At 48.2% G+C, this 15,806-nt stretch overlaps 1 protein-coding gene across 5 annotated transcripts in view; it reads right to left on the bottom strand.

Annotated features, from left to right (window-relative positions):
- The window catches only part of LOC103191066 (signal transducer and activator of transcription 1-alpha/beta-like), a 32,208-nt gene that overhangs the window by 6,428 nt on the left and 9,974 nt on the right, over positions 1–15,806 (bottom strand). For 2 of the 5 annotated variants that reach the window (XM_042344243.1, XM_042344244.1), the window contains exons 2-15: positions 9,875–10,009; positions 8,368–8,512; positions 7,398–7,496; positions 6,433–6,519; positions 6,071–6,155; positions 5,304–5,389; positions 4,796–4,947; positions 4,321–4,479; positions 3,549–3,641; positions 2,728–2,787; positions 2,442–2,462; positions 1,732–1,825; positions 1,047–1,094; positions 324–407 (exon numbers count right to left, since the gene is read on the bottom strand). In XM_042344243.1, coding sequence (XP_042200177.1) covers positions 324–407; positions 1,047–1,094; positions 1,732–1,825; positions 2,442–2,462; positions 2,728–2,787; positions 3,549–3,641; positions 4,321–4,479; positions 4,796–4,947; positions 5,304–5,389; positions 6,071–6,155; positions 6,433–6,519; positions 7,398–7,496; positions 8,368–8,512; positions 9,875–10,008 — 1,347 coding nt within the window. In that variant the 5' untranslated portion in view covers position 10,009. Of the gene's footprint in view, positions 1–323; positions 408–1,046; positions 1,095–1,731; positions 1,826–2,441; positions 2,463–2,727; positions 2,788–3,548; positions 3,642–4,320; positions 4,480–4,795; positions 4,948–5,303; positions 5,390–6,070; positions 6,156–6,432; positions 6,520–7,397; positions 7,497–8,367; positions 8,513–9,874; positions 10,010–12,477; positions 12,534–13,332; positions 13,353–13,397; positions 13,509–15,806 lie in introns of those variants that run through there. The other 3 variants (XM_042344242.1, XM_042344245.1, XM_007912011.2) reach the window with 3 other exon arrangements.

Below are 15,806 nucleotides of genomic sequence, written 5' to 3'. Positions count from 1 at the left end.
AGAAGGAGTGGAGTAGTTCGGAGGAAAGATGACAGAAAGCAGAGTTGAAAATTAAATGAGGGTCGATTTCTAACCTCCACTGCAATACAGCCACAATCTCAACATGTCCTATTGGTGTTATCCAGCGTTGTTCCTTCCTTCCTATCTATCGTGCCTCCTTGCCTGAAGAGGCTGAACTTGTGCTCGTGCTAAGCTCCACGCGCACCCTCCACTGAAGTGGTCAGAATTGAGAGGACAGAAGGCAGATGTTTAAGGTGTGGTGTGTGTTCGTGTGCCAATGCTACTGTAATGTCAGTGAAACACAAACAGGGGTAAAAACCCACCTCGAGTTTTACCACCAGCTCCTGCCAGTGCAGCTCTGTCTCAAAACTAATGATGTGCAGCTCCTCAGTCACTATCAGGGACACCTGGGGGATGGGGGAAACAGTAAATCAGCAACATCGTACAGGAGGCAAATAATACAATACAAATTTACATTTCACATCAGGGAGGACATCCGAATAGGCTGAACGGTCCCTAGCACTAAGTAGCAACTCGGTTGTTAGTCGATTGGCGGACCGCTTTCTGGGGGTAATAATGCCTCCGAAAAAACATAATAAATTGGTCATTTATTCTACGACTGTTTGTGGGTCAATGCAGTGCACAATTGGCTGCCGCATTTTGCCCACAAAATACACCATGTCACTTTACAATACATTTGTGAAGCGCTTTGAGCAGTCTCAACAGTGTGATAAGGCGCTGTATCAAATGCAAGGATTATTATTATTAATAACTTGCACTTGTATTAATTAATTAACCAAATAAAACATTGCTGGTCAGGACCCTCAGTTATATCATGGCATATTTTGTCAACTCCCCTCATAACGGTGTCCCTGCAGTTTGGCAGCGATTCTCTGCGAAGCACTTTGAGACCGTTTCACATTATAACTAACCCAAGGCTTCTTAAAACATGGTATTGACCACTTCAACCAAAATCGCCTCCTCCATTGCTGGTGGCAAGGTGCAACATAACTTTGCTGCCCTATAGAGGGAGGACACTGCCTTACCTCGTTGCTGCCTTTGCCTCCAATGCCAGACTTCTGCTCTTTGAGTTGCTGAAATCACAAGAGCGGAAAACGATCAGTTTGGGAACCACTGCGGATTCTGGTAGCTGCACTTTTCTTCAAACTTCCACCTCGTTGACTCACAGCCACTTCTCTCCTTCCCCCTGTCCCCTGAAACCCTCTAACACACGGTCAAGTAGCCTTGTAAATATGTAAAGCATTTCCTCTGAACCCTCACATAATGCACTGCATAATAGAACAACAAGTTGCATTTACACAGTGCCCCTCATGCAGGGAGGCGTCCCAGAGTGCTTGACAGTGGTGGAGCACAACCCCAAGCCGGGGGGAGTTGACCGTAAGCACGGTCGAAGAGAAAGATCTTCAGGCGCAACCTGAAAATGGGGAAGGAGGGGGCAAGGCGGAGGGATTGGGGAGAGAGTTCCAGAGTGTCGTGGCTGAAAGCGTGGCCACTGTTGGTGGAACGAAGGGCACGAGGGACAAACAGAAGGCCGGAGCCAGTCGAACGGAGGCAGCGGGTAGTGGGTTGGGGAGTAAGCAGGTCAGAGCGGTAGGGAGGTGTGAAGGTGTGAAGGGATTAAAAGAAGAGTGAGAGGATCTTCAAATCGAAATACAAGTAACTCAGTAAAACTGTAACTGCCCCACTAACCAGCCACCTTTTGCTCCTTACCAGATGTCTGAAATCAGCACACAATCCCCCGTGCCTCAACTCATCCATATTCATGGCCTTGCTAATTGTGCCCAAGATATTGAACCTCCGGTACCTGCCGAGAGAAATTGACAGCAGTATAGCAGCTGTCTCTGTGGAGCTTTCTGTGCTCTTGAACCTGATTATTATTATTATTAGCATTATTGTATAATTCAAGCATATAAATTGCTCTTAACCACTGTTTGCGGAAGAGACGTTATCATCCATCTCAATACTGGACCTGGAGAAACTCTTTTCCAATAGTGGGACATCAATGCGTGCAAATTGTCTGCCACATTCGTCCACAAAACATCCAGTCACTTCACTTTACAGAATATCCTGCGAAGCACTTTAAGACACTCTCAGGAGAAGAAGTGCTATGCAAGTATTATTAATAGCGCCGTGGGATTTTTATTGGCCACATTAACAGGCAGACAGAACCTCAGATTAATGTCTCGACTGAGGAAAATACCCCCATCATTAATTGCTTCTGCCACCAAAAGCTTCAAACAAGTCTGTTGCCCTTCAAACTCTCTCTAGCGAGAGTAACCTTTGTCTCACTTGGCTTTCGCTGAGGGAACACGTGGAGAGGAGCTTACTGGCCAACTGAAATGAGGGCACTAAACGTTAATAAACAAACAATGGAACCTACGCACGCAAGGACATAGATTAGTGACATCAATGCCTCTTACCCTTTCCCATTCGGTGGATTCCTGCAAGGAAGCATAAAACAATTATTAGCATAAGCCAGATCATGTAGTTTTGTAGGCGTACACAACGTATTCTGTGAAGCGCTTTGAGACGTCTCAACGACGTGATTAGGCCATCGGTACAATGCAACTTGACTGGCGGCCGAATTTTCTGGCAGCAAAGGTCCCTGTACCCACTGGAGGAATGTTCTAACCCAGGGAACGGACGGTCAAGACAGTGAGAAAGGAGGTGACAGGGATTGACAGGCAATATTCAGTGGGCACTCACTTGTCGATGCAAGCTCTCACTTTCATCAGGTGGTTCAGTTCCGGCAGCTTCACCAAGAGTCTGAAAGGAAACGGGAGACGAGCGTCACAAAGAATAAATACTGCCCGTCAAGCTACACATTGGAACCACATAGCACTGGTACACCATGGTGCTCGACTCCCCCCCCCGCCCCCACTTACTCCCCGACTCCTCAGGGCTTTGGGTCACAAAGTCAAGGACATGTCAATACCTCATACTCACGGACTGCGAGTATGAGGTATTGACATGTCCTTGACATAATAATAAACACATTGCATTTGATACAGCACCTTATCACGTCTTTGAGATGTCTCAAAGCGCTTCATAGAATATACTGTAAAATGAATTGACTGTATAGCTTGTGGGCAAAACGCAGCAGCCAATTGCCCACAAACAGTCGTTGATTAAGGAAATTTGCCTAAGGATTGAGTGAATAAATTATTTATTTATTTTAAAAAAGGCTCATTACACAGGGAAAACTGATCCACCAATCGGCTACCAAACGGGTTCCTAGTTACTGCTGGGTACAGAGGCAAGTGGAGTAAGGAAACTTGCCTAAGGTTTCATTCTGCTGGGAATCAAACCCAGATCTTTTCGCTTCCAAGGCAAGTGCCCTAACCACTACGCTACAGGACTACGTGACAGAATGTCTTGCTTATCCTGCCCAGTATAAGGATGTTACAGCCCACTAATTTAACGCAACAACTCAGATGGAAGCTCCATACGCTCTCGTGTCAGCTGCCATCGTCTCCAAAGCATGGACACCAATCTTCTACTAACCCAACACATCTTTACGTTCTTACCTGGGCTTTACGGTGAACTGGGTGCTTGTTTTCAGCAAGAGAGGCATCTTAGTCTGAGGAGCCATGCATGGTTGGTTTTCCACAACAAACGCACTGGAATGAGGAAATCGTTCATTTAAGCGCACAGATAAAACACTGCAAAAAGCAAGCGGAAGCTAAGTGAATCGTTAAAGGAGGCAAGTCAAAATAATAACAACCTTGCATTTGATATAGCGCCTTATCACGTCGTCGAGACGTATCAAAGTGTTTCACAGAATATACTATAAAGCGAATTGACTGTACATTTTGTGGACGAACCGCAGCAGCCAACTGCGCATGGCAGCGTCCCCACAAACAGTCACGGATTAAGGAAACTTTCCTAAGGATTAAATTACCAAATTANTTTTTGTTTTTAAAAAAAAGGATTATTACTTCTGGAAAACTGATCCACCAATCAACTAACAACCGGATTCTGACTTACTGCTAGGTTAAGTTAAGAAACTTGCCTAAGGTTGCCTTGAACGGGAATCGAACCCCGGGCTTCTCGTTTGTGAGGCGAGCGTTCTAACCACTAAGGTCAGTACTTGCTTACTCAACAAAATATATACAGGCAATTCACTTTACAGTATATCCTGCGAAGTGCTTTGAGCCATCTCGAAGATGTGATAAGGCTCTATATCAAGTGCAAGGATTATTATTATCATTGATCTGAACCGCAGGTAGAAGCACAATTAGGTCCGAGGTGTGTGTGTGGGTGTGTGTGTGGGGGCGCGGTGGAGGGCCAGGCAGTAACCTTTTGATGAGGCTGCTGAGCAGCTTGATAGTTCGCTCCTTCAAAGCTGGTATCTTCGTTTTGAAGGGATCGTTCTCGTATGTCACCTTTTTCCCCAGTTCCTCCAGCTTCTTCAGTAGCCGTTTCAGCTGGAACAGGCACTCTGCCTCCACCGTGAACCTGAGAGACAGACAGTGTTGGGAGGGAGGGAGGGGTGAACTGAACCCCCCCACCCAGCTCAGGTCCAAATCACCTGACCGTCCAGCACCTTGGGACGTCCTCCCAACCCAAAAGCCACTGTGTAAATGTAATTTTGTATTGTATCATCCAACCAAATGGAACGGGGTCTTCAGTCCAGCAGCTGGAGAGGTGGTTGTTTCACAGAGACTATATAACAAAGCAACGCAACTCTACACACTCCCCCCACCACCCCCAACACACACCTCTGCACCCATCCCGCTCCCCTCTCTTTCCCCGGCACGTAATCTCTACACACCAGTTCTCCAGCTGGTCCAGGCTGACGGTTATAGGGGCTCCAATACAAGCCTTTTGCTGCCGTATCTTCCAGTCCACCAACTCCTCGCTCACCAGAATGTCCAGCAGCTTCTCAGCTTTGGTCAGCAGTTCGCTGAATTTATCAATGAAACTCTGTGGTAAACAAGTTCAGGATGTTGTATATCATGACGTTTCTGATGAGGCGAAACATGCAACACTATTTGCATTAGTTGGTGTGTTCCGAATTGGAAGGGCCGGGGCATAAATTTAACACCACCAAAAAGAAAAAGGAAGTAGTTAAGAGGCTTACAGACGGTTATTATGTATTTGCAAACCACTCTACGTGAAGGGCACAACAACAAATTACATTGGAATTTTCCACTAAAATCCAGTGGTTGAAGCAGAAGCTATAACAGCGTTTGAAAAAGAATTGCATAGATTTACACAAGACGTATAGCAGTGGGATTCGGGTCTCCCAGACAGCTGCGGCTCATGGATAGAAGACTTACATTCCGACTGGAATCCAGTTTGTTTAGCATGATCTGCAATGTCTTCCAGTCTTCTGTCAATTGGGCATCATTGTAATTGCTGGTCTCTGAAAGATGGAAAGGATCAACATGAAAAAATTACACTGTGCCTGAGCCTGGCTCAGCTGACTATACCCTCACCTCTGGATCAGAAGGTTGTGGGTTCAAGCCTTGGGCTAGGAACTAAACGGACATCCCAAAAGAGTAATAATAATAACAATCCTTGCATTTGATATAGCGCCTTTGATGCATTTTATATCACGTCGTTGAAACGTCTAAGCGCTTCACAGAACATATTATAAAGTGGATTGACCGTATATTTGGTGGGCGAAATGCAGCTGCCAATTGTGCACAGCAGCATCCACAGACATGGATTGAGCGACCATTATTATTATTTATTTATTTGTTTGTTTTTGGAGAGATGATTACACTAAAAAGCGATCCTTCAACCGACTTACTGCTCGGTAAACAGAGGCTTGCGATGAAGTAAGGAAACTTGCCTCAGGTTTCGTCCTGCCCGGGAATGGAACCTGGATCCTCTCGCTTGCGAGGCAAGTGCGCAAAACATTATGCCACAGGACTCCAGAATAACATTGTGGTTAGAGTGCTCGCCTCACAAGAGTATAGGAAAAGGTCTCCTTCAATTGAGACTCTGAAGCAGAGGTCCCTCCTGCATGTTCAGGGGGACATTCAAGCTCCTGTGTTACTACCCCAACATCCCACAAGCACAGGGAGTTGCGAGCCCTCACCTTGGCGTCTCACTTGGTGAGTCTTGAACTTGAAATCAAACTCGTCCTGCTGTTCCTCCAAAAAGGTGGACTCTTGCTCGCACATCTGCAGGAATAAGAGAGAACGGTTAGAGAGCAAGAATGCTCCCTCGCCCTCCAAGCAAGGAAGAAAACGTTTTGACATGAGGAGCCAGGGTCTCTCGGAATTGGGAGGAGGGCGGAGAGGGAGATAGGAACCTTTTTAAGAATGCATCAAACGGGAACAAACCAACAACCCAGCTTCACCGGTTGCTGGCATTAGGAAGAGTCTGGAGGAGAAGAGTGGGGTGGGGGTGTGTGGAGGAAAGAGTCAGAAAGATAATGTCAATTCACACTGCTCTCACCTGTGCACTCGATTTCAAATGCATCATTTTCTGTTCGATGTCTTGCTGTTTCTCTGATTCCATGGGTTGGTTTTTCCCGACTGGAGCCTAGAACAAGAAGGGGTAAGAAGTGTGAGTAAGGAATAAATAGCAAGGCATTCCCATTACAGCATTTCACTATCCAGCAATGTACATTCATATGCAAAAGAAATGTCTCGAAGCACTTCACAGAAAGAGATTAATCAAAGGGAATGTTAATGTTCAGACAAAAGCTGCAGCGAATTTATGCCAGCAACAGCTTACAAACAATAATGAGTCTTGTGGAGTTCTGTAGCGTGGTGGTTAACATGATTGCCTTGCAAGCAAAAGCACCCAGGTTCGATTCCTGGACAGGGCAGAATCTTAGGTAAATTTCCTTATTCCACACGCCTATGTTTACCTAGCAGTGAGTAGGAACCCGGTTGTTAGTCAATTGGCAGATCGCTTATAATCCCTCCTAAAAAAATAAAAAATGGATTTGTTCACTCAATCCACTGTTTGTGGGACACTTCTGTGCGAAATTGGCTGCCAAGTTCTGCCCACAAAATAAAGTCATGCCACTTTTTAGAATATATTCTATGAAGCGCTTTATAATAATCCTTGCATTTGGTATAGCTCTTTTCACGTCTTCTAGACGTCTCAAAGCGCTTCACAGAATAGAAATAGTAAAGTGAATTGACTGTATATTTGAGGGCGAAATGTGGCAGCCAACTGCGCACAGCAGTCATGGTTTGAAGTGACCAATTTATTATTGTTTTATTTTCTTGAGGGATTATTATCAGGCGTGTGGAGTAAGGAAACTTGCCCAAGGTTTCACCCTGCTGGGAATCAAACCCAGGTCTCTCGCTTGCAAAGCAACTACTCTAACCAGAGCTACAGGACTCATATCTCAACCACGTGATAAGGCGTTCTATCAAATGCAAGGATTTTTAATAATTCAGTCTGACCTGCTGATCCACCACAACCTTGGCCAGTATCTTCCCCTCCTCCTTCAGGTAAGCAGCCACATACTTTGCCAACTGAACAGGGTCCTCTCCGTAAACAGCCTAAGAAAAACGAAAGCGAGAGGTTATTTGCAAGAGAGGGGAACGAGCAGGAGGTGATGGGTTGGTCATGTGTAGAAGTGGACAGGAAATAAGTTCGGAAAAATCAAGAACATCAAAACGTGATCTTGATCATAAAGCTTGGATCAAAAAGTGGTTGTAACCATTATCCCTCTCCACCACAGAGAAGCCATGGAACATGTATTGTGTTAGCACGTCAATGTTAGTGGGATTAAACTATCCACTTCCTGCACAGACCCTGAGTAAGTAAATGCACTGTTAAAATTTTTTTTGGCAGACTGCAGAATATTGCAAAACAAAATCACAAGGTTTACTAAATATTTGCCATTCCCTACCTATAATCCATGCATTATTGTTGTTTCTATGTCTCAATGATATCAGTGTTTATCTAAGGAAAGTGTTAGAGCACAAAGTATTCACAAGGTGACGTCAGGAATCGACACAGGATATCCAGAGGGAAAGAGAAAGATAAAAAGAGCAGGACTCAGCTGCTCTACCCTGCTACAAGTGGATTTCACAATACTTTCCTCACCCGCTGGCTCAGATTCAGCCACAAGTTTTCATAAAGCAGAAGAGAATGTTTCTGGTGTCAGTTATCGTCAGTGGCTTATTACCCAAGGACATTGTGTGATCGCACATCCCATATAGTTCATGTATTGAAAAAAAAACTGTTAGTCAAAGCAACCTTCATACCAGCTGAAAGCTGTGCTACTTCTGCAATAACATTCACATTAATAACCAGTGGTTTCACCAAAACCCCCAGTACCACTTGGCACAGTGCAGTGAATGGCCTATTCCTTCCTGTTCCTATGAGACAGAGAGTTGCAGGGAGGGAATGCGGGCAGCACAGTACCTGAATGTTCTGCCTGTATTTCTTGAAGTTGTGTTGGCTGACGAAAGCTTTCTCCTGCATGAAGCGGCTGTACTGGTTGTTGATCTGTTCCAGGAGGTTCTGGTAGAGGATGGTGGCCTGGGAGTAACTAGTTGCGGCTTGCTCCCTGCAAACACATTGAAACAGGGAAGAGCCATTCCAATCAACAAGTCTTTAAAACGAAAGGAGTTGACAAAAATTAACAACACCACCACAACCAATTAAATTTGTATCATGCCTTTCACGCCAGGAGGATGTCCCAAAGCGCTTGGGTGCTGAATTCTGATCTTTTGACACTTAGAAACTTGGGGCCAGGTGAATACATTGACTGACTCATTCTGGGAGGGCGGGGAGGGGAGGAGGAAGGGGGTAATAAAGGAAGAGAAATACATGAAGGAAGAAGGGAATAGCGGGGTATAGGAGGGGATTAGGAGGTGTGGAGGCTCATGGAAAGTATGAATATAGGCAAGGCCTAATAGGATTAAATAGCCTGTTTCTATGCTGTCCATTCTATGTTAGGAGATATTTCGCACACAAATATACGGTCAATTCACTTTACAGTCTATTCTGTGAAGCGTTTGGAGACGTCGAGAAGACGTGAAAAGCGCTATATCAAATGTAAGGATTATTATATATTATTAAGGTTTCAAGGCCCAAATGGTCTTATAATGAGGCTCCACTGTAGGTCCCATACAAGTTTTAATATCTGGTGAAAAATTAACAGTATTGAATTTGTTTTGCATTCCTCAGAATCAGAAGCCTGAGCTGTTATGCAATTCACTAGTGGATGTTATGAGTCATTCTAGTTGTTATTATGCAAAACAACCTTCAAATTAACACCCAACCCACACTATCTGACAGGGAAAAGTGTAGACACCTGGTACCTCAAACATGTTTTTATCTCTACTGTAAATAATCAAACCAGATAGACCTGAGTGTGCATGAGAGAGATACAGAGTGTACTTGCTACTTTACAGAGGCTGGTATGTCAAAACTTCCTAGACAAGATAAAACCGCTCGCATTGTGCCCATTTGCAGGGACATTGCTGTATGCAAACCGGGAGCTGCTGCGTTAAACAGACAGTCACTATACTTTACAGTGATCCTGTGAAGCGCTTTGAGACGTCCTCATTGGGTGAGAGGCGCTGGGTCAGACATGAGATTGGTGTAACGAAAATACATCTTTCATCCTAAATTTTCGTCCACAATATACGTAGTCACTCCACTTCACAGTATATTCTATATTTCAACGATGCGACAAGGTGCTATATCAAATGCAAGGATTACTTTTATAATAAAGGATCTTTATAGAAAGAGATCAATTAGAAATGAAGGAGCGAAACGAAGGAGGTAAACGTGTAAATGAATCTGCATCGGCAACACACCACAAACCTGAGCAGTCACACTACACTGAATAATAATCGTAATAAATAATAAACTGAACTAGGTTGAATGTAATAAATAGGAGGGAGTGTGTAACAAACCGTACCAGTGCTGCGCTTCAATCCAGTGAGCCAGGTATTCCCGAATGTCCATAGGAAGAGCTTCATTCTGGTACAGCTCATCCAGTTGCTCCAGGTACTTGGTGTCAAGCTGCTTCAGTAATTCCCACTGGCTCATCATCCTGCCAAGAGAAGACCAACTATCCTCAAGCAATCTGATGCAATGGTAACAACATTTGCATTTTTCTACAACACCTGGAACATTATACTAGTGTAAATATAATTTGTTGTTGATGTTCCGAACCAGAACGAAGAGTGCCAATAACTAAGCCAAACTGATGCTTTAGGTAAAGAGTAAAGCACTCTCCGCTTACCGACCTCAAACAAGACACATAGACACCACAACTTGTACGGCATCTTACTCATAGATGAAAGTGACACAATGAGGAAGGAGAGAAACAAAGAGGTTAGAGGGTTATAATACGCAGAATAACACTTCACTGCACCTCAAAAATCACTGCACAAACCAGACCCAAACGGCAACAGAACCAGACCTCTCCCAACAACATAACATACTCCCAAACAATAAAACTAGATTAAAGGGCAATGGAATCATAGAGGTATGTGTTTGACATTCGTGAGTGCGCTGTGCAGTGCGATAACCGCTGCAGAACAAAATATTGATGTCAATTATGCTTCTACTCGCTTCCCGAGACGTCAACTCAACTTTCCTCAATGAGTTTCAGGTCACACCTTCCATGTACCACCCATACTCTCACAATGCAGTGGCTGAATCACTGATCACTGAACTCTTTCACACTCAGCACAATGGGAAGCTTGTCTCCTGCAAAGTTTTTTTCAGGTTTCTCTCAAATTCAACGCATGAAAAGCCACCACCGTTTAGTACAGTACAGAACGTGCTGTTACTCAAACGATCAACCAACAGTAACAACAAATTACATTTGCAGTATAGCTTCTTTCACGTTGGGAGGACAATCCCAAGGCGCTGGGCAGTCAGGGATCTGGACCCGAGCAGGAGGTTGGGATCAAGCGGCGTGAATGGCGGGGGGTAGGGGGGGTGACCGAAGGCACAGTCAAAGTGGAGGGTCTTGAGATGCAACTTGAAGGAGGCCAGGGAGGGGGCAAGGCGAAGGGACTGTGGGATGGAGTTCCTAAGGGTAGGGCAGAGATGCTGATGGCCTGACCACCGATCAGCTTCCTGATTACATGGGATGGCGCAGAAAAGTCCCCTACTGCCAGTCTGTGTGTTATCTCAAATCGGCCAGCATTCACCACTCAAACAACCCCCAATAAATCTATCAAAGTCGGGAGTAAAGTGAAGCTCGCCTCATCTGAACAAACTGGTCTGTGTGTAAATCAGTACCATCTGTTTTCATAAATATCTTGGGTCGTAACACGACGATATTCAATTTACAGATTTTTTAAAAAACAATTGAGCCGTTAATTTAGATCCTCTCCACCCCCCCAGCCTTTGCTTTGTGTTTCAGGTGGGCAAAATACAGGTGTTTCCATTTTAACCTGAAAGGTTCTACTGTATAATAACTCTAAATGGTTTACAAGAACAGAAATCATTCAGCCCAACAAACCAATGCTGAGGCCCCTTTCTTCACTTAAACTAAGAACTACAATTACAATTAACCGCTCTCTCCTCCCCCACTCCAGTCTTTTCTATTCTTCCTCTTCAAATCTTTATTCAGTTCCCTTTAAGTGGCACATTCTCAGCATTTTAATTGCCATTTGTCTATGGCAGCATCTTTCAAATAAGACTTTAAATCAAAGTCCTGTCTGTGCCTTCGGTCATCTTTCCACCCACTCCACCTCCAATTGGTTCCCACCCCCAGCAAACCCTGGACTGTCCAGCACCTTGGGACAACAACAACAACAAAAACCAAATGACATTTATAGAGCGCCTTTCACATCGGAAGGTCATCCCAAAGCGCTTAACAGTCAGGGGTCGGGACCCGAGCATGGGGGGGTGGTAGTGTAGGGGTGAGGGAAGGCAGAGAGGTGTAAGGGCGACCAAAGGCACGATCGAAGAGAAGGGGCTTGAGACCGGCTGAACGGAGGGAGCGGGCGGGTTGGCGGGGAGAACGGAGGGAGTGGGCGGGTTGGCGGGGAGAACGGAGGGAGCGGACGGGTTGGCGGGGAGAACGGAGGGAGCGGGCGGGTTAGCGGGGAGAACGGAGGGAGCGGGCAGGTTGGCGGGGAGAACGGAGGGAGCGGGCAGGTTGGCGGGGAGAACAGAGGGAGCGGACGGGTTGGCGGGGAGAACGGAGGAAGCGGGCAGGTTGGCGGGGAGAACGGAGGGAGCGGGCGGTTGGCGGGGAGAACGAGGGAGCGGACGGGCGGGTTGGCGGGGAGAACGGAGGGAGCGGGCGGGTTGGCGGGGAGAACGGAGGGAGCGGACGGGCGGGTTGGCGGGGAGAACGGAGGGAGCGGACGGGCGGGTTGGCGGGGAGAACGGAGGGAGCGGACGGGCGGGTTGGCGGGGACGTGAACGGGTCCGGGGTAAGCGCAAGTTTCTTATTGCTGGTTCACGGGGAACACAAAAGATACCGCAAGACATAGTGGAAAGAAGAGAAGGGATTTCTCCCGATGTTCCGATCGACAAGCTGATGGGGTCAATCACCTCCTGGACTTATGCGGGACTCGCGCTGACTCAAACAACCGCCACGTTCCTCTACACAAAACAGTTATGACGCTTGAAAGTAAACATTGAGGAGAAGTTCAAGCGGTTTTGACCTGTAAAATGGCAAAGGGGGGGGGTGTGTGTGTGTGAGCGGGTGGGTAGAGCGCGAGGGGCGGGGGTTAATAGGAGGCGGGGGGGTTAATAGGAGGCGGGGGGGTTAATAGGAGGCGGGGGGTTAATAGGAGGCGGGGGGGTTAATAGGAGGCGGGGGGTTAATAGGAGGCGGGGGGGTTAATAGGAGGCGGGGGGGTTAATAGGAGGCGGGGGGGTTAATAGGAGGCGGGGGGGGTTAGTAGAGGCGGGGGGGGGTTAATAGGAAGGAGCAGGGTGGAGGGGGGCAATCGGAAGGGGGCAAATAACCCGGGGGGGGGGGGGGGGGTGGGGTTGAACGGGGAGAGGCAGAAAGCCCAGGGAGGGGGGGGGGAAGTAGGGGGGGAATAGAAACTGGAGACCTAGACTGGGGGTGAGTGGGGGGGGGGGGAGAGGGTAATGGGAGGGGGGGGTAATAGGAAAGGAGGAGGGGGGGGGGGGAGAGCTCAGGCAGTGGGGAGTTATACAACAACAACAACAACTTGCATTTATACAGCACCCTTCACGCAGGGGAGCGTCCCCAGAGCAGAGCACTTAAGGGCAGAGACTCCAGGCGGGTGGGGGGGGGGTGGGGGGGGGTTCGGAGTGGGGGGGGTCTGAGAGAAGAATCCAGAACATTGCGGGAGTGGGGGGGGGACGTGAGGAGCCGCTGACAGGACTGGACTGGACCGGTGGAGGGGGTGAGGGAGTCAGCGCCGCCGTTACCTGTTGATGGGAGGAGTGGGGGTGGAGGGTGGTGGAGGGGGGAAAAAAAAAGGCCTCAGATTTACATCGTTGACGCCGGCGCTCGTCGCTCTCCGACTCAGGGCAGACTTTCTCCTCAGCTCGGGCTCGGGCTCGCGCGGGGCCGTCCGTCACCTCCCAACTCCCGCTCCCGCCCAACCGCCGACGCGCCCCCTCCCCATTGGCCCGGCAACCTGTCGATCATCGCACGCCGCGCGCCCATTGGTCGGTTCCGATCGCGCGCGCGCCTCGGCTCGCCCCCCCCCCTCCCCCCCCCCACCACCCACCCCGGCCCCCCAGCTCCCGCCCGCCTCCTCGCGGCCGACCAATCGCGTCCCGCAGCGGCCGGCAGCTCGGACCGCTGATTGGTCAGCCGGGGCTGCCCGTCACTCAGCCCGCCGGCCCCCCCCAGCAGGGAGGGGCGGCGGCGGCGGGAAGAGCCGCGAGCCGTGCGGATCAGCTGATTTCCAAGAATACACGTCAGCGCGCAGCCCGTGCGTCTGACGTCACGAGAGCTGTCACAAGGGAGGGGATTCCCCCATCCACACCAACAACAACAACAACAACCACCACCACCATCATCATCACCACCAAATTACACGCGGAGGGCCTCCCGAGGCCGCTGGACCGTCGGAATTTCGGTCCCCCGAGCTGGGTGGGGGGGGTCGGGGTTCGGGAGGGTGGAGAGCAACGACGACGACGACGACGTGACATTTGTATAACGGCTTTCAGGGGAATTCCCCCATTCACCTCAGCGACAACGACGACAACCAACAACAAAAACAACAACAACAACAACAAGATTCCATTTATAAAGCGCCTTTCACGTCAGGAGGACGTCCCAAGGCGCTGCACAGTTGGGTCATGACCCGAGCATTGGGGGGAAATGGTCAGGGTGAGGGGGGGGGGAGGGAGCGAGGAGGGAAATGGTCAGGGTGGGAAGGGAAGGGAGGGAGCGAGGAGGGGGGAAATGGTCAGGGTGAGGGGAGGGAAGGGAGGGAGCACCCCCACCACCAAATTACACTTAAAGGGCCTTTCCCACAATTTGTTACCCCTCGGTCCGACTTACTGCTCGGTGAACAGCAGTGGAGTCCTGTAGCTCAGTGGTTAGAGCACTCGCTTTGCAGACGAGAGACCGGAGTTCAATCCCAGGCAGAGGGCCAAACCTCGGGCAAGTTTCCTTACTCCACACAGAGCCTAATAATAATCCTCCAAAGCCAAAAACAATAATAAATTGGTCATTTTCAATCCACGACTGTTTGTGGGACATTGCTGTGCGCAATTGGCTGCCGCGTTCGCCCACAAATATACAGTCAATTCACTTTACAGTATATTCTGTGAAGCGCTTTGAGACGTCCTCCCGACGTGAAAAGCGCTATATCAAATGCAAGGATTATTATTATTATTATAACAGAGGCGTGTGGAGTAAAGAAACTTGCCTAAGGTCCTGCCCTGACTGGGAATCGAACCCGGGTCCTTTCGCTTGCGAAGCGAGTGCTCTAACCACTACACTACGGGACTCCGTGACATTACAGGCGCTGTATCAAATTCAAGTATTATTATAATAAAATGTTTCGTATGGATTTCGAGTCGAGTTTGGTGACTGTGTCCTTGTAACACAAACATGGTTTGGACTCCCCAACCAGTGGAAACAACACCAACAACAACAACTTGGATTTATATAGCGCCCTCCACGCCGGACGGCATCTCGGAGCGCTTCACAGTAACGGATCCCGGGGCCACGCAGTCGAGACCTGAGAATAGGAAGAGAGGGGGCGAGGCGAAGGGAGTGAGGAAGGAAGTTCCAGAGCCTCGGGGCATAGTGACTGAAGGCACCGTCGCCGATGGTGGAGCGGACCTATTTGTGCTAACCTTTGATCCACAAAATACACAGTCAATCCACTTTCCATATAATGGTCTCCTTATTTAAGGAAGGATGTACTTGCCTTTGAGGGGGTACAGCGTAGACTTACTAGGTTAGTGCCAGGGATGAAGGGGATGAGTTACGAGGATAGTCTGACCAATTTGGGCCTATATTCTCTAGAATATAGAAGAATTAGAGGGGGATCTTATAGAAACCTATAAGATCATCAAAGGCCATGATAGAGTAGACAGTGGGAGATCGTATCCCCGGTTGGAGAAACTAAAACCAGGGGTCACAACCTTAAAATCAGAGGACAGCCCTTTCACACTGAGTTAAGGAAGAACTTCTTCACTCAAAAGGGCGGTGAATGTATGGAACTCACTACCCCAAAGGGCTGTTGACGCTCAGTCCTTGAACATATTCAAGACTGAGAGAGATAGATTTCTTATTGCAAAAGGGATTAAGGGATATGGGGAGAAGGCAGCGTCAGGTTATTAGCTGGAGTTAGATTAGAAGGTCAGCCATGATTGAATGGCGGGGCAGAGGCTCAAATGGCCGAATGACCTCCTCCTGCTCCTACATGTTATGTTGT

Source organism: Callorhinchus milii, unplaced genomic scaffold (assembly GCF_018977255.1).
Source record: "Callorhinchus milii isolate IMCB2004 unplaced genomic scaffold, IMCB_Cmil_1.0 Scaffold27, whole genome shotgun sequence".
Lineage (NCBI taxonomy): Eukaryota > Metazoa > Chordata > Chondrichthyes > Chimaeriformes > Callorhinchidae > Callorhinchus > Callorhinchus milii.
Note: the sequence above shows the minus strand (reverse complement) of the source record. Positions and strands in the feature narration are given on the sequence as shown.